We start from the raw sequence: 26,819 nt of genomic DNA, 5'->3' as shown, positions 1-26,819 counted from the left end.
GGTTAGTATGTCTGGCAATCTGGACGAGAATGAATAGAACACTGTTTCAGGAACCATTCTCCAGTAACTATTTTTTCGATCAACATTTCGGCAGATAAATTATAGAATCTATCAGTCCTCAATATAGGACACTATTGGTAAAGTTGACTTAACCACAAATCTCTACATACCAACTTTTCTGATTTTGAAAAACTGACTTATTGTCTGTTATTTAACAACACTTTTGTAATAAGAGTATGTTTTGACTAAGATAAAATAGATTTGAGTCTATCAGGCAAGGGGAAAATTACTGTTTCCTATGGCGAGTTATTCCACAGAAGCTTTACGAATATTCATCAGTTTGTGAAATGTGTCTTAAACCCCACATTTGTAATACCCTGAAAATGAAGAACAACACGTGGGTTTGAATGGCTCAAGAAATTGAGTAAAACTGCCAACCTGAACTGAAACCTTTCAAGCATGCCTAATTGAAGCTCTCATCTCTTGATTTAAATTTACACATCTTCTAAGTTGACTACAAAGATGAACTATCAAATGCAAAGTAAAAAACAACGAATTTTAAAATGCCTTCACAAAATGTCTAAATCTTAAGCTTTTGTTTGCTAACGTAGATCTTTCCTACCATATATTTTCAAGGGTCACATTCACATGAAAATGTACCATTGGATAATTCTTAAAATGCCCCATTTTCCATCCCATTGGGAACATCACCATCTATTTTTATCTTTTATGACAAACAAAGCTTTTGGCCTCTATCACAAATCAATCAAGAAAATACAAAAGCAAAATTTCAAACTTGAGAAGAACGGTTTCAAGTTTTTCTTACAATGACTTGTGCCTTATACAGTTTCTCTTGCACACCAGCTCCTATCTTGTCATGATCTTCTGCAATAATAGTGGCCAAGATTTAAGCCTGGTGGAACGATCATTTGACCTCAGTTATGAGTTATCCCAAAATAAAGTGCCCCCAAGCCACTTCAATAATAATACCATTGGCCTTCAAAATCATGAAATATTATGAAGTAAAAGAGTTATGTAGCTCCTTACCTTAAATCTCTGAATTCGCTCCTTCCTAGCTAATGTCTCCAGTTTCTTTTTAATTTCAAGCTGATGGTAACGCTAAGCACACAGGAAAGAGTGGAGGAAAGAATCATATCAATTGTAGCAAAGAAATTTTTAGAGGAAAATAATCCCACTATCTAACTGTATTCTCATTTACCCCTCTTGTCATTGAGATGGAGAAGAATCACCTGCATAAGTGTGCAAGTGGGAATACAAATTGGTACAACTCTTTGGAAAGCCAATTCCTAACATACATTAGGCAGTTAAAAGTGTTCCTACTCTGTAACCCATAACTTTCATTTCTAAACTTAAGGAGAAGTCTGAATAATAAAAAAAAAATGTTTTATGCACAAATATGTTGTCTGAAACGTTGTTTTTTTTCCCTTCAAAGCAAAAATTCAGGAGCAACATAAACTTTAAAGAGAATGGTTTAAGTTTTTGTTGCATCCATATAATGGAATAGAATATAATTATTAAAATAAGGTTCCTAAAGATTTGGGGGATTTTTTGTTTTGTTTTTTTTTAAAGCACTTTACTGAGGTATGATTGATATACAAAAAGTTGTACATATTTAATGTGTATTACTTGATGACTTTGGAGATAAGTATATACCTGTGAAACTCTCAACTACAATCTATGTCATAAACATATCCATCACATCTAAAGGTTTCCTCCCACCTTCTTTATTATTATTAGTTTGTGATAAGAACACTTAAGATCTATCCTCTTAGCAAAATTTTAAGTGTACGACACAGTACTGTTAACTATAGGCAATAGATCTATATAGTAGATCTCTAGGGATTATTCATCTTGCATAACTGAAACTTTACCCCCGTTGAGCAATACCTCCTCATTTTCCTCTCCCCCAGGCCCTGGCAACCACCATTACACCCTCTACCTCTATGAGTTTGACTAGTTTACATTCCTCATGCAAGTTGGATGTGGAGAAAAGGGAAACCTTGTACATTGTTGTTGGGAATGTAAATTGGTGCATCCACTGTGGAAAACGGCATGGTGGTTCCTAAAAAAATCAAAATTAGAACTACCCTATGATCCATCAATTGCACTCCTGGGTATATATTCAAGAATTGAAATATTCAACAATCTCATGTTCATTGCAGCAGTTTTCACAATAGCCAACACATGGAAGCAAGCTAAAGGTCCACCGACGGATGAATGGATAAAGAAGATGTGGTACATATATACAATGGGATATTATTCAGCCTTTAGATTTTGTTTAAAAAATGGAAAGTACATGTAATGCTGATAAAAGTAGGATGCAGAACTGCACAGAAACACAATTTTATTGGTCAAGCTCACATTACGTGCGTATCTGTGTGCTGGGAAAGTGCATCATCTCTTCTTGAACAATTCCAATTGCTAAGCAGTCTCATTTTACAAATGAAGAAACTGAAGCAGAGGGTCGTGAACTTGCCCCAGGTCATACATCTAGTCAGTGGTGGAACTGTAATTTGAATCTTGGTCTATCTGACACTAACTTCCTGTTTGGCTTTTTTTTTTTTTTCATAAAAACCCAGTAGTCATCTTATTGAACCATTCTGCAGCTTGAGATCCCCCTGGCTTCCAGGACACCACTCTATCAGGTTTTCCCACTGTTTGAAGGTTCTTATCTAGCCCATGTTGTTTTTCCCAATTTCCTGCAACGCACATACCACGAAGCTAGAAACCTCAGAGTGGCCCTGGGTGTCTTCTTCCCCGTTCCTCATCCAGGCAGTGTCGGTCTCTCTCCCTGTTCCAGATCCCTGTGGGCAGCGGCATTGCCCCAGTATGTCCACTACTGCTGTTAGCCCACACCCTCTGGCAACAGCTTCCTAGCTGACCTCCCACCTCCAATCTTTTCCAGCTCATTAATCCATCTTCCACATTTTTAGCAACATCATCTTTCTGAAACAGCTCTGCTCATTTATTTCACTCCGTGCTGAAAAATGTTTCATTGTTTCATCACCTACACTGCAAACCTAGCTGGGAATTGAAGGCCTCCAGAAACAGGGCCCCAACTTATTGGAGAGTGTCACTTCCTGCCAGTCTTTCAACCAACTCACAGTGTAGTCTGGCCTCAGTGAGCTTTCCTTTCCATCCACAATGTCCCCTCACACCTCTGTAACTTCACACCTGCTGTCTTCACTCTCTGGAATGCCTTGCTTATCTTTTCATGTCAAGTTTCATTGAGTCCTCCAGGTTCAGTTCAAAAAAGCAGGACCTCTGTTTAGCTTCCTCTGACTCTCACAGAGGCAAGTCATCATTCCCTTCTTTTCTGAGCTCAGTCTATTTGTTCCTCTCTTCTAGCATTTGATCACTTTCTACAGCATTTTTAAAAAAATTATATCTCACAGCTACATCACGTAGCCCCATACTGGTACATGGTAAGCTTGCAGTTAATGTTTATTGCATGAATGAATATGTGAATAGTAATACAACAACATTAGTAAACAGCATCAGCATAAACTAAATGTGAGACAAATGTAACAATTTAGAAATATTTTATTTTTAAATTATATTAATATATTATATAAAATTATATATTACACATTAACATTTATCTAAGCTATTTATTCCAAACTTTAAGAATACACAAAGACTCTTTAATAACAGCACATTTAACAGTTATGATGTGTGCATTACAGGAAATTTTGGAAAACGAAAGTTCAAGAATCAAGGCTAAGATAGAACTTGGTGATTAAGTTTGAAATTATGTATAATTAACTTTACGCTGTACTATTTTTTCAACATTAGTTGTAGGATTCCAACTAATACTTTTATAAAGAAGTGAATTTGGGAGCCATAAACAATGATTCTATGTAATTCATGCACATGACATAAATCACAACATGAATTCCTAAATGAACAAATCATATACATCCGAAGAGAGCACAACACTTGCTCAATTTAATAGTAGCATAATAATAAATATTTTGAGTGGCACTACACTTAGTATTGGTTTACTGATGATTCTACAGTTGGTCATAAATGTTTAGTGCACCCACAGGTTAATGGTTTTATGAGCCAAGTTTTCTGATTTACAGCTACTTGGTCAAGCCGAGAAGTGACATGCTTTTTCACAGACATTAAAACGGTATTGATGCTTGAAACTACAAGTTCCATGGAGCGAGGCTAAAATAATTTATCGAGTTAGCTAGATATCCTTCTAAAAATGCCATGTCAGACTGAAAAAACAGTTGTTGATACTTGGGTTGTGAATCTGTGCTGACCAACGTGGCCTAAAGTAGGAGGGACAGCAGATGTTTCAATGCCTGCTCCTTGAAATTTAGCATACGGCTGAGCTTCGGAGCCTTCAAAGAATAACAAATCCGAAATAATTCATGGCAGTGGAATTACTGATATTTAAACAGATGTCACTTTTTTTTTTAGCAAATGGAAATTGAGGTACAGATGGTGAGGGCTGGTATGTTTTAAAGTAGCCATTACGGATTAAAACTCTACATTTGTTAAATTAAATATCACAAAATATACAATGATGTCCATATTTTTCCCTAACTGAAATGAAGAAATGCTTACTTCAGTGTCTTGTCTCCTCACTACCTAGAGAGATATAGAGTATTTCTCAGGTCACCTTGTTCCATTCCTTTTTAATGAACTATAGGAAGAATTCCCCTGCTTCTGGGTACAGAAAGTATTATTAATTATCCTATTAATAAATATCAGTTGTAAAGAAAATAGTTAATACTTGTACCTCCATATCAAGAACCTTATGGAAAATAGCCTGGGCTAAGCACTCCCGGATATATTTTTGGTGATCCCTCTTCATGATATTTAGCTTGTATTCCTTTTCAGAAAGTATCCTCCCATTTCTTGTGATCTGTCATGAACAAATAAAACATATATAGAAATACAAAGCAGAAAATGTATTGTTAGTTCCCTAAGAGAGAGAGATGGACCGTCAGTTGATCAGACAGAGAAGGAAGCAGCGTCTTTTAAGGCTAATGAGGTGTAGTGCTATGGCTGATAAATTTTCACTTTTAATGAATGTTTCATAAGGAAAAAAAAAGAGAAAGACAGTCTCATATACCCATCATTATGAAAACACATACAGGTGGTGCACTTGACGTTTAAAACAAGGTTTTCATTAGAGTAACAATTTTCCCTTAATGGAACCCAGGTGTTCTTTTCATTTCTTTTTTTGAACACGTTGGGGAAGAAGGCGTGGGGTACTACCTTGAAACGGTGAATAGGAGCAGTGATCACAGGACTGATGATCTCACAGGAAATACTTTGAAGGGCAAACCATGTAAGCTACAGAGGATCTCATCAATTTGTTTTTAAAATAATTGGTTTCATTACTTTGTTTTCACACTGCTTTTCTTCTTTCACTCTCTAGCCCAGAATGTAATTTAATTTGCTGTGATTCAGATTATACAGTACTGCAGATATAAAGTATTTCAGATTGGTTTCAAGTGACATCACTGCAAGTCCCAGGAGTGATAGTTTCTGAATTTTATTTACTTGTTTTTCTTTTATTCCTTCCTATGGGCATATGTGTTCTATTTTTCTACATCTTCCCTAAACTGAGGATGTTATCCTTCCTGGAATGTTCATCTTCCTTTTCACTTATTTAAACCCTGCTCTTCTTTCCATACCTAATTCAAGTCCACATATTTCTTAATTTTGATAACTAGTTTTTTAGTACTGTTGTTGCAACCTATTGGAGTATCGAGATCAGCTAGAGTTGTGCTACGAGTGATTGATTATTGATCATCTTTTTTATGAATGCATTTTCTAATGGAAGAAAGCTGTGTGGTTATAGAAAGTGTGCTTGGAATTACGAATAACTCAGTTATAGTCTTTGAAATGTGTTGTCCATGGGATATCATGTCATGACTATCCAACCAGGAAAAACTGTTGAGAACTTCCTGCACTGCCCCTCCCTTAGCAAGTAACTTGTCATTGATATTTCTCCTCTGGGAGTATCTAATCTCCCCAACTAGACTGGAAGCTCCTATAGGGCAGAAGTTCTTAAACTTGAGCCAGCATCTGAAGAATCACCAGGAAGACAAGTGGAAAAAGACTGATGGACCCCACCCCACAGTTTCTGACTCAACAGATCTGGGCTGGGGCTCTAGAATTTGCATGTTCTAACAAGTTCCCAGGCGATGCTGAACACTCCTGATTCAGAGACTGTATCTGAACTGCTCTAGAGAAAGGGCTGCGTCCTTCCTGTTTGAGTTGCCATGCACATAATCAGTGTTCAATAAGTGCTTGTTAATGACGTTGATAAGTAAATACAAAGTCCTTCCCATTTATATATGAAGCTCACAGACTTTTATCTGAAGAAGTAGTGTTAATGTTACCCACAACAATTACAACAACAATTTATTACACATCTCTAATTGCTACAACAATCTTGAGAGTGGGGGTATCATTATCTTTATTACCGTCCTTCAACTGAAGAAGTTGGAGCTGAGAAAGTTAAGTGTTTTCCTGAACATTCTGTCTTGTAAATGGCAGAGCCAGGTTTCAGCCAGGTGTGTCTGATAACAAAGCCCCAGGAGACAAAAAGCAGGCTCTCTGAGAACTACCCAGACAGAGTGCCAAGCACATAAACAACAATTAGAAACGCAATGCATATCCTTTCAACACCATGGCAACAATAGTTAAGGAAACCCACAGTGTTTTAAGAAAGTAAACAGCTAAAATTGTTAGTCACACTTTCTATAACCACACCCCTTACTTTGAATGGAAAACTACAGTGTTTTTTAAAGGTTTTACATTATAGACATTTAGAGAACTGGAAATTTTCTGGAAATGATAGTTTTGAAGCTAACGAAAGACACTAATGTATCAATAAACCATCACATGAAATGAAAGAGTTTTTAAAAATTTAAAGGAAAACTTTGAACTGTTCATGTCTTCCACACCATATCCTGTGATTATTAAAAACAATATTTTTTTTCTGAAGACAGTAAAGTCTTTTCTATCCTTACTCCTTAACAGTTCCTGGTTTATACAATATGTTCAATAAATATGGGTTGAATAAATGAGTGGGTAAATAAACAAATGACATATGCTCTTGAAAACTCATAGGGATTTTCCTCAATAATTTATAAGTTGCCTTAGCAGCCATCATGACCTCTCTTCCTATCTTTTGAAACACAGCCTCAAATATATAAATCAGAGCTTTGGAAAGGAAGTAATTTTTCTAAAATGAGGGAAGGGAAAAGATGTCACTGATAAGCTCAAAGAGGAAACCAGAAAAGATAGGGAATTATTGGATTTAATGAAACAAGAGGGCAGGTAGAAATGAGACCAAATCTTACCAGCCCTGATCTCAAGAGATGCCGCCTTATCCTTGTATTGTTAAAATATCCAGCCAGGTGTTTATCCGTAAGACTATTATATGCTGCAAGTAATCTGGAACAGAAAAATGAAACCATTAAGGTTTTATGAAGTGTTGCTTGATAACCAAAGCAATTCTTGACTCTCACCCCCAAACTGTGCATAATCATTCATTCATCCAGCCAGCCAGTCATTTACGTATGTGTTTAAAAAACAAGTATTGAGCACCTACTGTTTTCTAGGTTTGATGATAAGGACTGAGAGACAGCCCTGATGCTGTTTTATCCCACAGACAAGTACGGAAATCAGACATGAACAATTAAGTTGGTTATGAAAAATCCAATAATAGAAACATGCAAAAAATCGTGGGGACACAGAGAAGGGGCCACCAACTCCAGTTGTCAAGAAAGCCTTCGTGGAGGAAGCCTGATGGAAAAGTAGGGGCTTCCTCAGAGGACCCTTCAGCCTCTGGTTACACACCCTAAATTCTAGTCACTCAAACTTCCTTGCACTCCCTAAACATATTCTCTCCTGTCTTCAGGACAGGATGTACAGTCCCACTACTGGGAAGTCCTTTCCCTCAGCAGATATTAGCTAATGGAGAACATCTGTGATGCACAAGCATCTCTTCTCCCAAGAAACATCCCCTGATACAAACTGGGTGTGCTGTGTTACCCTCCCCTCTGTTCCTCTAAGACCTTGAGTTCCATTACACATCCACGATATGTTACTGCTTATTTCTTAGTCTACTCCTGTTGGTTTGCAAACTGGCACACACACACACAGAGGGCAAGGGAAGAGTGAAAAAAAAGGCAGCCACTCCAGATTGGTAAGTGGCAGGATTAATAAGCAAAGGAACTTCCTTAAGAGGCTTGTCTTGGGCAGCTGCAAGATGAGTTGCTCTCCGCACCTGCCCATCAGAATCTTAAAAGTTTATATAGAGGCCTTAACTGGGTTCAATCATGTACAAGGTCTCGATGACCTCCACAACATATTGCTCTCTTAAGTCTGCACCCTTGAAAATGGTCCCCACTGTGGGAATGGCGGGCAGAACGTATGCATTCCAATGACAGGGGAGAGGGTAAGGAGCCTCTGATTGCCCAGGTCCGGCTTGAGGCGGTCACATCCTTTCAATGACCTCCTCCAATACCTCTGCTAGATTTGAAGGCCAGGATGGCACATTATTCTCCGCATCCTTACTTATTTATTATGTACCTGAATAACGATGTGTTCGACACATGAAGATACAATTTTGTTTGGGACTTATTCTTACTGGTATAAATTTCAAACTAAGCTTCAGCTCAGCATTTAGAAGTGTTAACTTCCACATATATATACAGACAATTTCATTAATTCCACATCCAGAACCAAAAAAAAAAAAGTTCATAGATTACTGCTGACTTTTACGGTCTTTCATTTAAAAGAGGACAAATTGGTTCCTTGGTTACATGGTCAATATAAGTCTATAAAACAAAGTTTGAAACTACTTTTTCTAAGTTTTAACCTATCCCTCATTAATTATTATCTTACGAAAGCAGGCACACATATACATATGCATGTATGTATACATGTATGCATGCATGTGCATCCGTGTGTGTGTATATATATAAATATATATATAAACACACATACACATATAAATGTGAGTGTGTGTATATAGAGAGACACAAAGAGACAGAGGGACAGAAAGAAAACACACAAGCCTAAACATGGTCCTAACATAAAGTTGTCCTAAAACAAATGCACACCCTATTACCCGCCACAAAGATTTATAATCTATACATTTCATGAGCAGCTGATCCCTAGCTTATTCTGAAACAAGAACAGGGACTCATAGAATCGAGTAAATATCATTAGCAACAATTTTATTTAGCTATTTGCACTGCCTTAATTACATGGAGATGGTATTGGTGACCTTTTCCTGTCTCTTTTCTCCTTAATGCCCATCTCAGGAAAGTTCCATGCTGTCAAATGGTACGGAAAGTTTAATTTTGTCCACAAAAGAGACTGAAAAGCAGTTACAAAGCCCAGAAGCCAAGGTGCCACATGAGAGTTGCAGACCCATGAACAGCTGCAGAAACCATTATTTCACTGGGTTTACGTAAAAAGACAACCTGAGAGCTTCAGTAATGCACATACAAAACCAGCCCCGGATAATGCTTTGAAACCATCTTTTAAATGAACCGTCTTGGTGTCCTATAGTTCATCAAAGGTTTCCTGTCTCCAAAAGGTCAACGTTGTATCCCTTACCCTTTCTGAATCTCAGAATACCTTTTCAGCAACTCATTTCAGAAAGGTGAGCAGGTGTCTCTCAGTCCTAACAATCATGATTCCACAGTTCACAGATTCTTAAGATAAATCATTAGACTGATATCATATATAGTCTTTTGTCTGTTTTTCAGGCTCACATTTTAAAAAATCAATAGTTTTGGAATAGCTATGAGTGCTAAAACCCTGATTAAATGTAGTAGGGTCAAAATGTTAAGATAACGTGGACCTCCACTTCCCTGTTGACTGTAAAATATCCCATTCTTTTAATTCAGACTTTGAAACACTTCTAATATTTAGGTCTTAATAACAAAGCTTAGCCAGCTTTGGCACTACCTCATTCTAATTCTGCTCTCTCAGGCTCCTATTGAATGAGTCTGTGTGTGTGATGCCCCTCCAGTCTTACTGACAAGTGGAATAGGTCCAGGCGAGTTGAAATCTTTGCACACAATGATTTTCTCACCTCTTCCTGTTTAGGAAAGAATGAAGGTCCCTGGTTGGGACGCCATTTTTAAAGCATCTTTTTCCATGACTATGAATAATAACCAGCTGGGTCTCCCCAGGCTCAGCCATTTCTTTTTCAGACAATGCCTTAATTTTTTAAACTGAAACTTTAGATAAATGAATTGTTTGCTAACAAGAAACTATACTAAATTATATACAGGTTTAGTAAAATGGTTATTATGGACTGAATATATGTTTCCCCCCAAAATTCATATGTTGAAACCCTATCCCCCCATGTGATGGTATTAGGAGATGGGGCCTTCAGGAGGTGACTAGGTCATGAGGCTAGAGCCCTCATGAGTGGGATCAGCACCCTATAAAAGAGACTCCAGAAAGCTCCCATGTCCCTTCCACCATGTGAGGACACAGGAAGAAAATGGCCGTCTGTGAATCAGGAAGCGAGTTCTCACCAGACACTGAATCTGCTGGTGCCTTGATCTTGAACTTACCAGACTCCAGACCTGTATGAAATAAATTTCTGTGGTTTAAGCCACCCAGTTTATGGCATTCTGTATAGCATCCTGAACAAACTGAGACAGCAGCTAATGCAAACATTTCCACAGTCTCCATATAAATGTCAACCTCATTCTGACCATCAAGCTTCCTTCACAGGGAGAGAGTAATAACCCTGTGGCTCGGTCACAACCATGATCTGTCACAGCCTTCCCACTCTGCTCCTCTTCAAGGGTGCTTGGTATGGGTTTGCAGCCTCCCTTTGCACGTACTCAATTACAAGAGCTTTACTGACCCAGCCACACTTTGATTTAGTAGAGCTCTTCTCATCTTTCTGCCTTTCCTCTCCACTCACTGCTACTGTTTCTCCTCACCACGCACATTTCTTCCTTGCACTCAGCACAACCCTGGGCCAGATGAGGTCACCTCACCTGGGCTTTGGGTTGTGTTGCACCTTGAGTATTCTACTCCCCTTGTAAGTTACTGCCTGCATCTGTTGCCAAAGCTGGACCTCATGGTCATGCTGCCTCAGTCCTGTGATCCTCTCCTGTTCCAATCCACAATATCAACAACCACATTGGTCACAGCGACCACCCGGCCACTGTGACCACATCACTCAAAAGCCATGCTGTTCACAAAGGCCCATAACTAACTGGCCAGACCAGCCTGACTCGCTGGCTTCTTTATATGACGGACAAGACTATTTACCAACCCCTGTTCACTGGGTAGAGAAAGACCTCCTTTCCGGTTCAACACGCTGGAAAACACTGTCTCCCAGGAAACAAAGCAACCCTATCTCTATGATGGTTACCATTTCCCCCACTTCAATCCACACCTCCCTGTCCCTGCAGTGCCTGAGTATTAAGGAGCAGCTGCTGAATCACTGGGAGAGCCGCCTTCCCAGCTATAGCCTTTCAACGCTTGACCCCTGAACCCCTGCTGCCCACCATGTAGATGACGTAATTGGGGCTCTGAACTAATAAGGTCAATTCCTATCAAGCCCTCCATTTGCCTCCAAAGAGAGAAAGAGTATTCCATAGAAACCCAGACTAACAGGAAAGGCACTATCATATTAATCAGAAAACATTTATTGTATACTATTCTCAAGGCATTCTGTACAGCACCAGGGATCCAGAGATGGCACAGACACTACATTGACAGTGCTCCCAATTCAGTGGGGAGGTATGCATGCACATACAGTGTGTGTGTGTGTGTGTGTGTGTGTGTGTGTGTGTGTGTGTGTACTTGATTTCTTCCTGTGTCATAGGTTAATTCTTTCACAAATAGTTACTGAGTGTCCCCATGTCAGACACCGCGCCTTCAGCTGGGGAAGGAGTATAGTATCTCTATCCCATTCTGCAGATTACAAAGCTCTTCCACATACGTAGTCTCATTCGTTTGCTTCAGGCCTCTGGAATGTGAGTAATATCTAACTGTCACAGCTTTTCCATCTTCCTAAGATGGAAAAGCTCCAAAACAAGATTATTGCTCAACATGAGTGAGTCCAAGGAAAACATGCTGAAGGTAAGGTCTCCTGGACCATACTGATAGAAGAATCTCTTGAACCCCAACCTTCTCTCCCAGCATGCTGGACCCCACACTGTCTACTTGTGTGGAGGGAGAGGGATGTAGTGGTCAAGACTCCAGCTCCAGTCCAATCCTGGCTCCACCATTACTGGCTCCATAACCGGGAGCACATGACTTAACTTCCCTGTCTATGCCTCGATTGTTCTGCCTTCCACAAGACACTTGAACACTCACACAATTCAGCCAAGTTATTTGCCACTTTACAACAAGGATCACCTTTCCTCCAGTTTCCAATAACATATTCCTCATTTCTGTCTGAGACTCCATCAGAATGGCCTTTACCATCCATACTTCTACCAATGTTCTGTACATGATGTGCTGTGTAAGAAGATGGATGCTTCCTCTCCAGCTCCCTTTTCAGAATCACCTTAAAAGTTCCTTCAGGAGAAAATATTTTCAAACCATATATCTGATAAGTGGTTAATATCCAAAATATATAAAGAATTCATACAACTCAATAGCAAAAACAAAAACCTAAATAATCAGATTAGAAAATGGGTAGAAAATCTGAATAGATATTTTTCCAAAGAAGGCATACAAATGGTCAACAGGTGCATGAAAATGTGTTCAGCATCATTAGCCATCAGGAAGTTGTAAATCAAAACCACAATGAAATATTACCTCACACCTGTTAGGATAATTATTATCAAAAAGACAAGAGATAACATGTTTTGCCAAGGATGTGGAGCGAAGGAAATCCTTATGCACCATTGGTGGGAATTTAAATTGGTGTAGCCACTATGGAAAACAGTATGGAGGTTTCTCAAAACATTAAAAATGGAACTCCCATATGATCCAGCAACCCACTTCTGGGTACATATATACAGGAAATAAAATTACTGTCTCAGAAAGGTATCTGCACCCCCATGTTCATTGCAGCATTATTCACAATCAAGACATGGAAACAACATAAGTATCCATCAACAGATAAATGGATAAAGAAAGTGTGATACACACACACACACACACACACACACACACACACACACATACACTTGAATATTATTCAGCCATAAAAAATAAGGAAATCCTGCCATTTGTGACATGAACAGAACTTGAAGGCATTCTGCTAAGTAAAATAAGTCAGATTGTGAAAGACAAACACTGTATGATCTCACTTATATGTGGAACCTAAAAAATCCAAACATATAAACACAATAGATTGGTGGCTGCCAGGGGCTCAAGGGCGGGAGAAATAGGGAGATGTTGATCAAAGAGTACAAACTTCTGATTATAAGATGAATAAGTTCTGGAAATCTAATGTACAGCATGGTGACTTCAGTTAACAACACTGTACTGCACACTTGAATGCTGCTAAGAACATAGATCTTAAATGATCTCACCACAAAAAAAATTGGTAATTATTTGAGGCTGTGGTAGCATTAACTAAACTTACTGCCAAAATCATTTTGCAATATATATGTGTATCAAATCATTACATTGTACACCTTAAACTTACACAATGTTATATGTCAATTATATCTCTATAAAGCTGGAAAGAAAAGGTTTTGCATCTCACAACTTTCCCAGCCTCTACCTATTACCAGTTCCAAAGCTGCTTCTACATTTCTAGGTATTTGTTATGGCAGCACCCCACTTCTTGGTACCAATTTCTATCTTAGTCTATTCAGGCTTTGTAACAGAAATAGACTGGGTGGCTTAAACAACAGACATTCATTTCTCACAGTCCTGGAACCTGGAAGTCCGAGATCAGGGGGACAGCATGGTCGGATTCTTGTTGAAGGCCCTCTTCCTAGTGTATAGATGGCCACATCTTCTCATTTGTTCACATGGCAGAGAGAAAGAGAGAGGCAAGCTCTCTGATGTCTCTTCTTATAAGGGCACTAATCCCATCACAAGGGCTCCATCCTCATGACCTATTTCCCCAAAGCCCCATTTCCAAATAGCATCATATTGGGGATTGTGAATTCAACATATGAATTTGAGGAGTATACAAACATGAGATCATAACAGAAGGCATAACTGTCTCCATTTTGTAGATGAGGAAAACAAGACTTAGGTTAAGTCACTTGCCAAAGATTATGTAACCTAAATCTTGTTCCTGATAACATACACCAAATCACAGTGAAACACACTTACAAGGGCTTGCTAAGGTGTGGACCAGGATGTTAAGTATAATAATGGAAAATTGTGAATCATTAAATATTCACAGAGATATAATTCCATCAGTTTCTAGTACAGAGATAAGAAAACTTTAAATAAAAATTCTTCAGATGAAAATTAGCTAATACATACCTGTCATTTATAATTAGCCATATCATTAGCATAAAAACAATGTACTGAAATCTTTAAATCATCTTATTCTCTTAAATATATATATTTCTGCAATCTACTTTATACTACAAATTACCTGGTACACTTGTTCAGAGAGAACATAAAGAATGTTTTTAACACAACCAGTTTTATTTAGCTCAAATTCTTGTGACTTAGCCCATCTGAATTAATGAAATTTGTATTCGTTTATTATTGCTCTGTACAAAACTATCACACGCTAGTAGCTTGGAAACAACACAAATTTATTATAGTTCTGGATGTCAGAAGTCTCATACAGGTCTCACTAGGTTAAAATTAAGGTGTCGGCAAGGCTGCATTCCTTCTGGAGGCTCTGAGAGAGGATTCTTTTTCTTTCCTTTTCCACATTCTAGAGGCTGCCCACATTCTCTGCCTACATTCCTTGGCTCCTGGCCCCCTTCCATTGCCAAAGCCAGTCAAGAATTTCTCATGATGCCATCTCTCTGATTCTGGTTCCTCTACCTCCCTCTTTCCCATTTAGGGACATTTGTGCTTACATTGGGTCCACCCAGATTAATCCAGAATAATCTTCTTATTTTAAGATCAGCTGCTAAGCAACCTTAATTCCATCTGCAACCTTAATCCCTCCCTTGCCATGTAAAGCAACATATTCACATGTCCTGAGGATTAAGACATGGACATCATTTAGAGGCCATTATCCTGCCTACCACAAGGTCTTTCTGTATCCAAATGTCAGGAAGCAGAAACACTGGACACTGAATGTGATGGCGTTTGGGCTATGATGTATATTGTCCAGTGATTTATCATGCCAACGATCCCCACTTTCAAAAAGTACACTTCCCAGGTAGAAGAAGGCAGTTCTTGGAGCCACACCAGGATGTACAAAACAAGTTGGGACCTACTTTGCTGATCTAATTTTGATATGCCACATGTAAGCACTAAGACAAAAGGACAAGAAGTACACCAAGGAACATCTCAAACAATTTACATTTTTTTCTCATAAGGATAATAATAGAGAAGTAACTTGCTTTAGGTGAATCTAATTTGTGAAAAGACAGATTATCCCATAGGACATAATTATATTCATGTCAAACACCATCTATTCAGCACTTAACACATTTCATTAAATTCAAATAATTATTATATAGAACACTAAGAAAGAAGAAAGTTTTACCAATTATACTATGACATACCATTGACTGTAACCTGCAAATGATTTTAGTAATGTGAAACGTGAAAAAAAATCATTTAGTATTAATGAAATAGATTTCCACGCTTGTTTACTACTACACATATTTAGACACACCTGGGAAAGAGAAAAAAGAAGGGATATAGAAGAATATGGAAGGGTCCCCACCATTAAAAGCCTCAAAATGAGGTTAGAGAAAAGGATTTTATGCATAAAACAATTAGAAAGCATATAAAAGTATACTTAAAAAGCACTCACAGTGGTGTTTTGGAGCTTGCCTATACTGGCTCTCATAAGACAATTGTTAAAATGTTCAGGAATTTTGCAAGCCATTGTCAGCTTGAAATTGGCCAGCTTGGGGGTATTTACACCACAGAAATTGGAAAACACTACAAATCAGGGCTCTTTTTTCTTTCTGAAAAGCCAGTTCACCAGCACACCAATGACTAAATTTAAAAATAAGTGGCAAGATATATCACATGGGATAAATCAAATGATTCATTATATGAGCCACATGTATGCTTTACATCCTTTTAATCCAGAAATTCATCTTTTGTATGTAGTATTTGACCAAAGGGGCTCATATTCTTATTCAACTGTTTCCTATCCCTAATAAAAAAAAAAACATAAGGACTCCCACAAATACACTGACATTTTTCAGCAGCATTTTAAGAAATGATATGCAAGATATCTCTTTACATTGCCACAAATGGAAAGGTTCAACTCACCTACCAATCTGGAAAAACTGATTACACTATTTTATGCTTAACAGAATCAAGTGAGACTTAGGTGAATGAGCACAGTTTTATTACTAAGGATGAGAAGCCGAGTGCAGAGGTGCTTTGCATTTCAGAGGTTACGAAATCTGCAATTTGTAGAGTTTGATAGTGTCCAAGGAGGGTCTATATCAAATTTCCACTGCTAAGGCAGGCTTCCAGGCAGATAAAATGTTTCTGCAACTCACATATTAAGTGCTTGTACTGGGAAAGCAAGTTAAACAAATCACAGGATACTGTGGCTTGATTGCTTTCATGCTACAGTTCATGAGGAATAGAGCTCCATCCACCAACCCAGACACCTCTCTTACTGTCCATCAGAAAATATTTGCAAGAATCCACCGAATTCCCGCTCTACGAAGAAACTCAAGCCACCCAAGTTGAAGATTTTGAATCTCAGTAAGAGTCTTAGCAAAGAAGTTAATAAAATCTAAATTGAAACAACTTCCTCAAATAAAATATCTGAAAGCAACACTAATAACCAGAAAAAGCTTTTTATCATTAAAAACTGCATGTCTGATATTTAAGAGTGAGAAAATTTAAGAAATATGTGACCAGACACCTCAACTCTTAAGAGGCGCAATGATTTTCCTGTAATTATTTAAGGCAAATAAATCTCTAATACTTCCTGCCCAAAGTAAAAGAAAAGGATGAGATTTAGAGACAGAAGGCTTGAGGTCAAATTCTAACTCTACCCCTTAAAAGATGCCTGACCCTGGAGAATTCAATCTTCTTCTCTTTACAATTATTATCACCATGAAGTAAAACGCTGTGACTGCTTCCTGAAGTGGATGATCTATGTTTCCTGGCCTGGAAATAGATTTACCTGGAGCTATTACATCATTGGATTATAGAAATTCATATGTGAAAAGGTCTAGTCAACGCCCTCATTTTATATTCAGGAAACTGAGGTTCTAGAAGTAGGCATGATTCATCAGTAAACTCAGATCAAAGTCCTCAAAAAGAAAATGCAGAATGTCACAGGATTTCCCATAAAATTGTCCCTATCCCTTTCCTAGGGTCCTTGTCTTGTTACCTTCCACCAGAATTTCTTTCACCCATGTTTAATCACTTCCTTTAGATTCATATAAGATTCTTTCCTGTATGCTTCCCACAAGTTGTAGAATGGAGCCATGCCCACAGTAAACACTCAGCCAAAACTGGTTGAATGAATGATTAATCAGTTAATAAAAACAAAATATATTGGTCCAATTCCCTGACCTATAACCTTTTTAAAAAAATCCCTGTGTAAGAATCACATTTCTTCTGCTCAGGATAATAACTGAAAATAATCTATAACAAAACATACCCCAAAGCATGCTTTATATATTTGGACTTTTTTTTTTAATGCAGAATGCTCAGTGCGGATGAGCACACATTGCTGACAATGTTAGTTTTGTTGTTTTGGTTTTGTCAAATAAGTGCCTTTGCAGTGTGCTACAAAATTGCATTAGAAGAAAAAGTTCCCAGGGAGACAGGAAAAAAACCTTTTGAGGAAACTTGAAGAACGACCAATACAGAAGAGCAATTGACATAAGGGTCAATTATTTTCCAAGCCCTTATAAGAAAACTCTTTGCCAACTAAAATTAAACCATGAATCTCTGCTGCCTGCCACTTTATAGAGGGTGACTGAACTGATATTGTATAAGTGATTTTATATTACATTCTTCATTCTTTTTTATTTGCATCCTAACCTGCCATATCTCAGCAATTATGCTAAATATTGATTTACAATCTCTCAGTTTATTCTAACGATGCAGCCAGATGTGAACCATCATATTGTTTTATTTATGCCTTTAATATGATGGTTTGGAGTGACTAGTAAAAACAAAACTAGTCTCCAAACTATGCTGACTGCTGGCAAGATAGTTTTCCAATGTTCAGAGATGAGGCAATAGGAAAAGAGTGCATGGGGAATCAGCAGGCCTGAGACACACTAAGGTTGACTAGTTCCTTATAAGAACTGATTTGAGCCTCCAAGCTCTTCTCTGGAGACTTAAGAATTTTATATCTTTGAATAGCAACAACAAAAAAAATTGTGGCCACTTAAAAAATATTCATTAATAGAAACATAATATCCAAATTAAGGGAGAGAATGAGGCTGTTTGGAGGAAAGGTGACCAGCAGGAAAGTTCCAGAAACAAATCATTTTTATCACTAGCATTTATTGATCATTTCTCTTTTTTGTAGTGTACCGTAAACTCTCTCTATAACATGCACTATGTATTTTAACTCTCAAAACCACCCTGCAACAGTACTGTTATCCTCCCTCTTCACAGATGAGTAAACTGAGATGTAGAGTAGTTAGATAACTAGCTCACAACTAGTTAAAGGCAGATTCAGGATTCAAATGAGGGACCGCTCTGCTTTAATCACTAAACTGAACTATGTTCTATGAGGCACAACTGTCCAGTGGAACTCAGCCCGGGGAACGAAAGGCATGTAGGGTGTCAGATAAGTGAACAATCAGCCTTTAAAGGATGCTAAGAAGGTAGGACCATCACAGATGATGATTGAAAATTCTGGGAGGATATTTTGGCTCAGTAAAGGAAAATTGTTTAAAAATCAAAGGAAGGGCCTGTAAGACGGTGTGCCCCATGCTCCTGGGATTGGATGGTTTTGTGACAGTACTGAAGGGTTTTAAGCAGGGAAATGGTATGACCAGATTTTTTTTTAACATCTTTATTGGATTATAATTGCTTTACAAGGTGTGTTAGTTTCTGCTGTATAACAAAATGAATCAGCTATACGTATACATATATCCCCATATCCACTCCCTCTTGTGTCTCCCTCTCACCCTCCCTATCCCACCCCTCTAGGTGGTCACAAAGCACCAAGCTGATCTTCCTATGTTATGCGGCTGCTTCCCACTAGCTATCTATTTTACGTTTGGTAGTGTATATATGTCAATGCCACTTTCTCACTTCGTCCCAGCTTACCCTTCCCCCCTCCCTGTGTCCTCAAGTCCATTCTCTATGTTTGCGTCTTTATTCCTGTCCTGCCCCTAGGTTCTTCAGAACCAATTTTTTTTTGTTTTTTAGATTCCATATATATGTGTTAGCATATGGTATTTGTTTTTCTCTTTCTGACTTACTTCACCCTGTATGACAGACTCTAGGTCCATCCACCTCACTACAAATAACTCAATTTCATTCCTTTTTATGCCTGAGTAGTATTCCATTGTGTATACGTGCCACATCTTCTTTATCCATTCATCTGTCGATGGACACTTAGGTGGCTTCCATGTCCTGGCTATTGTAAATAGTGTAAATAGTGCTTAGGTAAAATATCACCAAGTAGTACCAATACTGCCACTCCTTGATGTCATAGCTGATTACCTTTGGGAAGCCTCTTTTTTTCCTTCTCATAATCTAATCTGACAATTTCTATGGTAACTCTCATTCGAATTACTTGTAAACAAAATTCAAATTCACTAAAAGAATATTGAACTTTGATTCTATGTGCTTCTGGATGCCCATATTTTCCAAGGCTAGTTTTATGCTCGTATTTAATATTCAGCCCTTCTGCTGGGTCAGTGATAATCATGGTAGACAGCTCTAGGTATGGGGCTGACCTGTCAGGGAATAATCAACAAACACCTATGGGCAGGTCCACAAGCAGCTGTGCACTTGGCAAAGAAGTGCTGTGTTTTCTAAATGTACTTTTGATATATCACATGAGGGGAAAAACTAAAAGTGTACTGAAGAATTTCTATCACACTTCTGTTGCTTATGTCCACCAAAGTTTAAGTTAGTTTCACAAGGGCTTGTTCTTTTAAAAATGTCCTGCTGTTTCTAATCATTTTTGAGACCATGTTACCAGTGGGTTGTCCACTCACCCCACCCTCTGGAAACAGAGAGATAGTTTAAGTCTTCTATTGCTACTTTTACTCTATAAGTTTCAACAAGTTGTTTAATCACATTATCCTCAGTTTCTTCATCTGTAAAAGGGGGGAAATAATAGAACTTCTATTAAAGATTAAATAAGACAAAGCCAGTAAAGCACCTAGTGCAGTGCATGGCATCATTCGCTACTGTAGTGTTTAGCAAAGTTTTATCCTTAAATGAACCATATATACATTTGCCTGTGCTCAGAAAGGGGTAAACACACCATGCTTTGCGATCACAGAGGAGGTACATCAAGACTTGAGAGTAGGGGGACAATTCAAAAAACCAGAAATGAAATGAAGTCTGAGCCAGTAGAAGGAAACATAATAAATGCCAGGCCATGTGAAGAGGGGGTGAGGGAACTTGACTGTTCTAGGAAAAGGGAATATATGCAAAGGCCCAGGGGTGAGAAAGCACCATGGTCCCAGTCTTTACCCTATACTCCTGCATGCACACACACACACACACACACACACACACACACACACTTCCAGAACCCACATATGAAGCATGGAGGATTCCACTGTGTTTCAAAGGCCAGAGGATAAAACTGAGAGGAGGGTGGTCAGCATGCCAGCTGCCAGACATGCAGGTGTTTCATACAATTATTTTATGCAACAAATACAGAGTGCTTATTAGGTAACAGGCCCCGGGCTGTTGTAAGGTTACAAAGTCGCTGCCCTCAAATTATTTAAAACCAAGAGGAAATACAGGCATACCTCAGAGATATTGTGGGTTTGGTTCCAGATCATCACAATAAGGCGACTATGGCAATAAAGCAAATATCATAATAAAGTGAGTTACATGAATTTTTTGCTTTCCTGGTGCATAAAGAAGTTATGTTTACAACATAATTGTAGTCTATTAAGTGTGCAATAGCATTATTTTAAAAAAAGTAATACCTTAATTAAAAAATACCTTATTGCTAAAAAAATGTGCTAACCACAATCTGAGCCTTCAGTGAGTAATCTTTTTGCTAGTGGAGGGTCTTGCCTTGATGTTGACGTTGATGTTGATGTTGACTGCAGGGTGGTGGGTGCTGAAGGTTGATGGCTGTGGCAGTTTCTTAAAATAAGACAACAATGAAGTTTACATCAATTGACTCTTTCTTTCATGAACAATTTCTCTGCAGCCTGTAATGCTGTTTGATAGCATTTTACTCAGAGAACTTCTTTCAGAATTGGAGTCAATCCCCTCAAACCTTGTCACTGCTTTATCAATTAAGTTTATGTAATATTCTAAATCCTTTACTGTCAACAATCTCCACAACACCTTCACCAGGAGTAGATTCAGTCTCAAGAAACCACTTTCTTTGCTCATCCATAAGATACAACTCCTCAACCATTAAAATTTTACCATGAGAGTTCAGCAATTCAGTCACATCTTCAGGCCCCACTTCTAATTCTAGTTCTCTTACTATTTTCACCACACCTTCACTGAAGTCTTGAACCCCTCAGAGTCACCCATGAGGGTTGGAATCAACTTCTTCCAAACTTCTGTTAATGTTAATATTTTGACTCTTCCCATGAATCACAAATGTTATTAATGACATCTAGAATAGTGAATCCTATCAAATAATAAGAATCTTATTTCTTAAATATATTTCTTAAATAATTGACTTAAAAATTGAAATTACTCCTTGATCCATGGGCTGCAGAAAGGATATTGTGCTAGCAGGCATGAAAACAACATTAATCTCATCATACATCTCCATCAGAGCTCTTGGGTAACCAGGTGCATTCTCAATGAGCAGTTGTATTTTGAAAGGAATCTTTTTTTCTGAGCAGGAGGTCTCAACAGTGGGCTTAACATATTTAGTAAACCATGTTGTAAACAGATGTGCTGTCATCCAGGCTTTGTTGTTCCATTAACAGAACAGAGGCAGAGTAGATTCACATAATTCTTAAGGGCCCTAGGATTCTGTGAATGGTAAATGAGCATTGGCTTCAGCTTAAAGTCACCAGATGCATTAGCTCCTAACAGGAGAGTCAGCCTGTCCTTTGAAGCTTTGAAGCCAGACATTGACTTCTCCTCTCTAGCTATGAAAGTCCTAGATGGCATCTTTTCCCAATGTAAGGCTGTTTTGTCTACAGTGAAAAATCTGTTTAGTGTAGCTAAAGTTTTCTGGTTTGGTTTTGTTCCTGGAAGTCAGTAGAAAAGCAGTTGTACGTGGTTATATTAGTGTCAAGATACTTAATTTGCTGACCTTATTATTTCAGAAAAAAAAATTGTATGTATTATATTTGTGGGAAGTTAAAATAATGCTTTGAGATTTTTATCAAATATGGAGAGTAGGTATTTATGAAAAACAAAGAAATGTCTATTTTTATCTCTTTGTTCCCAATTAATGTAGATAAATTTTAAAGTGCATTAAAGCAATGGTAAAGCAAGAAAAAAAAAAGGGGCAACACCTTCATGAATTATCTTAGCTAGATCTTCTGGTTAACTTGCTGCAGCTTCTACAGCAGCACTTGTTGCTTCACCTTGCACTTGTATGTTATAAAGATGACATCTTAAACCTCGTGAACCAAACTCTGCAGCTTCCTCACCTCTCTCAGCTTTCATAAAATTGAAGAGACTTAGGGCCTTGCTCTGGATTAGGCTTTGGCTTAAGGGAAGGTCGTGGCTGGCTTGATCTTCTATCCAGATCACTGAAACTTTCTCCATATCAGTGATAAGCCTGTTTCACTTTCTTATCATACATGTGTCCACTGGAGTAGCAATTTTCATTTCCTTCAAGAACTTGTCCTTTGCATTGACAACTTGGCTGACTGTTTGGCACAAGAGGCTTAGCTTTCAGCCCACCTTGGGCTTTTGACTTACCCTTCTCACTAAGCTTAATCATTTCTAGCTTTTGATTTAAAGTGAGAGATGTATGACTCTTCTTTCACTTGAACACTCAGAGGTCATTGTAGGGTTATTAATTGGCCTAATTTCAATATTATTGTGTCTCAGGGAATAGGGAGGTCCAAGGAGAGGGAGAGAGATAGGGGACCATCTGGTCAGTAGAGCAGTCAGAATACACACAACATTTATCAGTTAGGCTTGCCATCTTACAGGGCTGGTTCATGGAGCCCCAAAACAGTTACAGTGGTAACATCAGAGTTCACTGATCACAGATTGTGATAACAAATACAATAATGAAAAAGTCTGAAATATTGCAAGAGTTACCAAAGTGTGATACAGAGACATGAAGTGAACAAATGCTGGTGGAAAAAATGGTGCCAATAAACTGCTCCATGGAGGGTTGCCACAAACCTTCAATCTGTAAAAAAAACACAATATCCTTGAAGCTCGATAAAGTGAAGCACAATAAAATGAGGTATGCCTGTAACAGCAGGATAGTCTGATGTGCTACAATCATAATGGTTTATCACGCCCAGCATGCATGAACTCATTTAATCTTCAAAACACTCTATGCATCCGATTTTTAATCCCATTTCACAAACAAGTGAACTATGCCCACACAGGATGGGTATCCCAGAAGAACTGAAATCTTAACTGGGTCTTGAATGACAAGTCAAGTGTTGAGGGAGGGAGTAAAATGTAAATGGGTGATGACAGGGGCAGAGGTGCTATCCAGACTCATGCTAAGAAGGGGGAAGATCATATACAAAATGTCCCAGAGAGACAGAGCACAAATTCCCAGTACTCAAGTTGAAACTTGTTAATTATTTACCATAGAATTAGCACAACCAAAGAGAGTTGAGTTCTGTAGTATTATTAAATCTTCAATTAAATCAGTTACATATCATATGTCAAATAGGCTTTAGTGGGTTGTCTTGGCTTAGAAATCTGATCACTATTGATACTTGACCTTGGAATATAATCTTGGATAGGTGCAAAGAGCCCATTTAAAATAAAACAAAAACAAACAGCCACTAATGAGGGCAACGCCAATAAAGCTACCACACATGTTGGGTGGGAAAGGGTAATGTAATCAACCCCTTTAAAAATCTTTTCATTCCTCTAAAATATAATTCTTATGTGCAGTAGTAAGGTTTAAAACAGTAAGGACATCTGGTCAAAGGTTAAAGAGGTTGACTAAATTTTAAATGATCAATCATTAAAAAAAGTACTCATAATATCTCACCAGTCCTTCTAGCATTTGTCAATGTCAAAGTAATGATGCAGTTTCCTGAGTTTGTCCTGAATCCTTGAATTAGATAAGAAAAGTAAGTATTCTGGAGAAGTAAAAATGCTCTGGGTTAGAGTTTCCATTTTTATAAAAATTCTCAGTTGCCCAGATCATGGTTTCTTTAAAGGGGAAGCCTCATTTACGGGCTTATGAATAGGTGGATCAGTGCTCATTTTTACTGTAAAAATTCATGAATTTAAGAACAGGTTACTATTTAAAATAAATTAGTTTAATTGAACAAGAAAGTGATTTATGGTCTGGAAATACATTCCTTGTTTTCTCTTCCAATTAGTTTAGGCTATCTCTGCTTATTTTGAGCTGTATATTTATGTATTTTTGGTTGATGTACTTTGAGAATTAAATCTTAAGGATGTGTTAACTAATCTTATTATAGTAATCACTTCATAATATATACATATCTAAAATCATCACTATTGTACATCTTAAACTTACATGGTGTTATTTGTCAATTATATCTCAACAGGCTGGAAAAATAAAACTAGAGAAAGAAAAACAGACAAAAAAAGACTTAAGCAGCATATGCTTTGTGCAAAGATCAAAGTAAATACCCATCAGCTGCCATTCACGGAGTCTCAAATATGTGCCGACAGTCTTGCAAAGGAGGTATTTATCTGCCCCATTTTTGAATGAGGAAAGTGAGACACAAAGAAATTCACTTCTTGAGTTCACATAAGGCATAACTGAGATTCGAACCTATGTCCTTCTGACTCCAAAAGTATTCCTCTCTCTACTGTAGCATGCTTATCTCATATTTTTTAAATGAAACATTGAGTTTCCTTTTGGAATATCATTCCTTTTCACTTAGAAGAACAAAAAAAAAAAAATAAGGACAATTTTCAGACAGTTCCAACTCTGCAGATACTTCAATCCCTTGCTCGTATCTCCTTTGCAATGCTCTAGCCTTCTGCCCACACTCTCCACTACACTTTCCTAATTTCCTTGGGTCCCATCTCCCAGCTTCCTTCTTGAGCCCCCTGGTTCCTGTCATAGGACTTTGGGATCTGCTTCCTGCTCCATGCTCTTGCATTCGGCCCTGAAACTTCAGACTTTTTCCCTCCCCTGAGTCAACAACCTCACTAAGGACTGGAACCTCAAACCCCTCTCCACAGACTGTAGCCTGAGATCAGCCTCACCCACTCCCTAAGCGTACATCCAATTCTGGAAGATTCCAGCCAAGGTCAAAACTCTCCGTCTCAAGTTTGACTGAGGGGAAAGGAGGCTTTGTAAGAAAGAATTTAACAGTTATAACCTTATGTAAATGCCTGTGAATTGTGGTGAAAGAGTCATTTTCTGGCAGTTCAAGACAGAGATTCCAATTTCAAGGAGAAGAAATACTCAAACTCACTTTTGAAAAGGTTTAGGAGATGAACAGAAATAAATCTGAAATTAATTTCTGACTTAGAATTGAAGGCAAAGATCTTTCAGTTAAAAAAGAAAATCCTTGTGTGCACACTTGGTATTGTATCTGAGGTTCCAAAAAATGAGCAAGAGAAAGTAAGAGGAAGTTAAAGACAAAACCAAATTTGAGGTATCGACTTCTCAGGCCAGGCCAGCTTCTGCTTGGTTTTATAGCAAAAAACATGCCTTGCCTGCTCAAGAGCTTGTCAGCTAAATAAACAAGCAACGTTATTGTCTCCTGTCACTTATTCAAAGTCACAACTGGCTACTATTGCCCTGGCAGTGATGATTGTAATTATAATACTATGTTTTTATAATACTAGAGAGTACTTTGTACTTTCCTTAAATGTGTCCAGATGTTTCTCCCCTCTTTCAAAACTCACCCCCCAAAATTTAATCTCTCTAGGATGCCTTGTCCAATTAATCCAACTCTACATCTAGCTCAGGACTTGGGTATGGCAGTTCTCCTACAGAAAGCTGGGCATACTCATGTATGTTGCATCTAAGCTACCAGGCACTAAGTTAGCACATTAACACTTACTATGTGCCAGGCCTTGTACTAAATGCTTTAAAGTATTTCATTCAATCCTCACAACAACCTACAAAGCAGACATATGTTCCACCAGGATGAAAAAAGCAAGAATCAGAGAGACGATACAGAATTTATGTAGGGTCACACAGCAGCTATGTAGCCAATCTGAACTCAGACTATCCACATCCAGAGCCAGACAGCTCATCACTAAAGCTCTGTGCTGGACACTGCTCACTGGCTACCAGAAGCCATTCCCAAACACTTCTCCCTTGCCTATCGCCCACAGAAGTTAGGAAAGTCAAATCTATTCTTTCCCACTCTCTCTCTTGTAACTAGGCATGTTCATTGATGCAGTTCTGGGCAACAAGGTATAAAAGAAAGTCTACTGGAAAGTTCTGGAAATGTTCTCCTCCCAGA

The 26,819-nt window shown here is 38.1% G+C and overlaps 1 protein-coding gene across 2 annotated transcripts in view; it reads right to left on the bottom strand.

The window, feature by feature from the left end:
- Positions 1-26,819, bottom strand: part of ERICH3 (glutamate rich 3) — a 111,452-nt gene that overhangs the window by 69,532 nt on the left and 15,101 nt on the right. For both annotated transcript variants that reach the window (XM_033864803.2, XM_073788334.1), the window contains exons 2-4: positions 7,356-7,449; positions 4,775-4,900; positions 1,048-1,119 (exon numbers count right to left, since the gene is read on the bottom strand). In XM_033864803.2, the coding sequence (XP_033720694.1) occupies positions 1,048-1,119; positions 4,775-4,900; positions 7,356-7,449 (292 nt within the window). The remainder of the gene's footprint in view (positions 1-1,047; positions 1,120-4,774; positions 4,901-7,355; positions 7,450-26,819) is intronic.

Source organism: Tursiops truncatus, chromosome 1 (assembly GCF_011762595.2).
Source record: "Tursiops truncatus isolate mTurTru1 chromosome 1, mTurTru1.mat.Y, whole genome shotgun sequence".
NCBI classification, from domain to species: Eukaryota; Metazoa; Chordata; class Mammalia; order Artiodactyla; family Delphinidae; genus Tursiops; species Tursiops truncatus.
The sequence above is the reverse complement of the archived record's forward strand: the minus strand, read 5'-3'. Positions and strand labels throughout refer to the sequence as shown.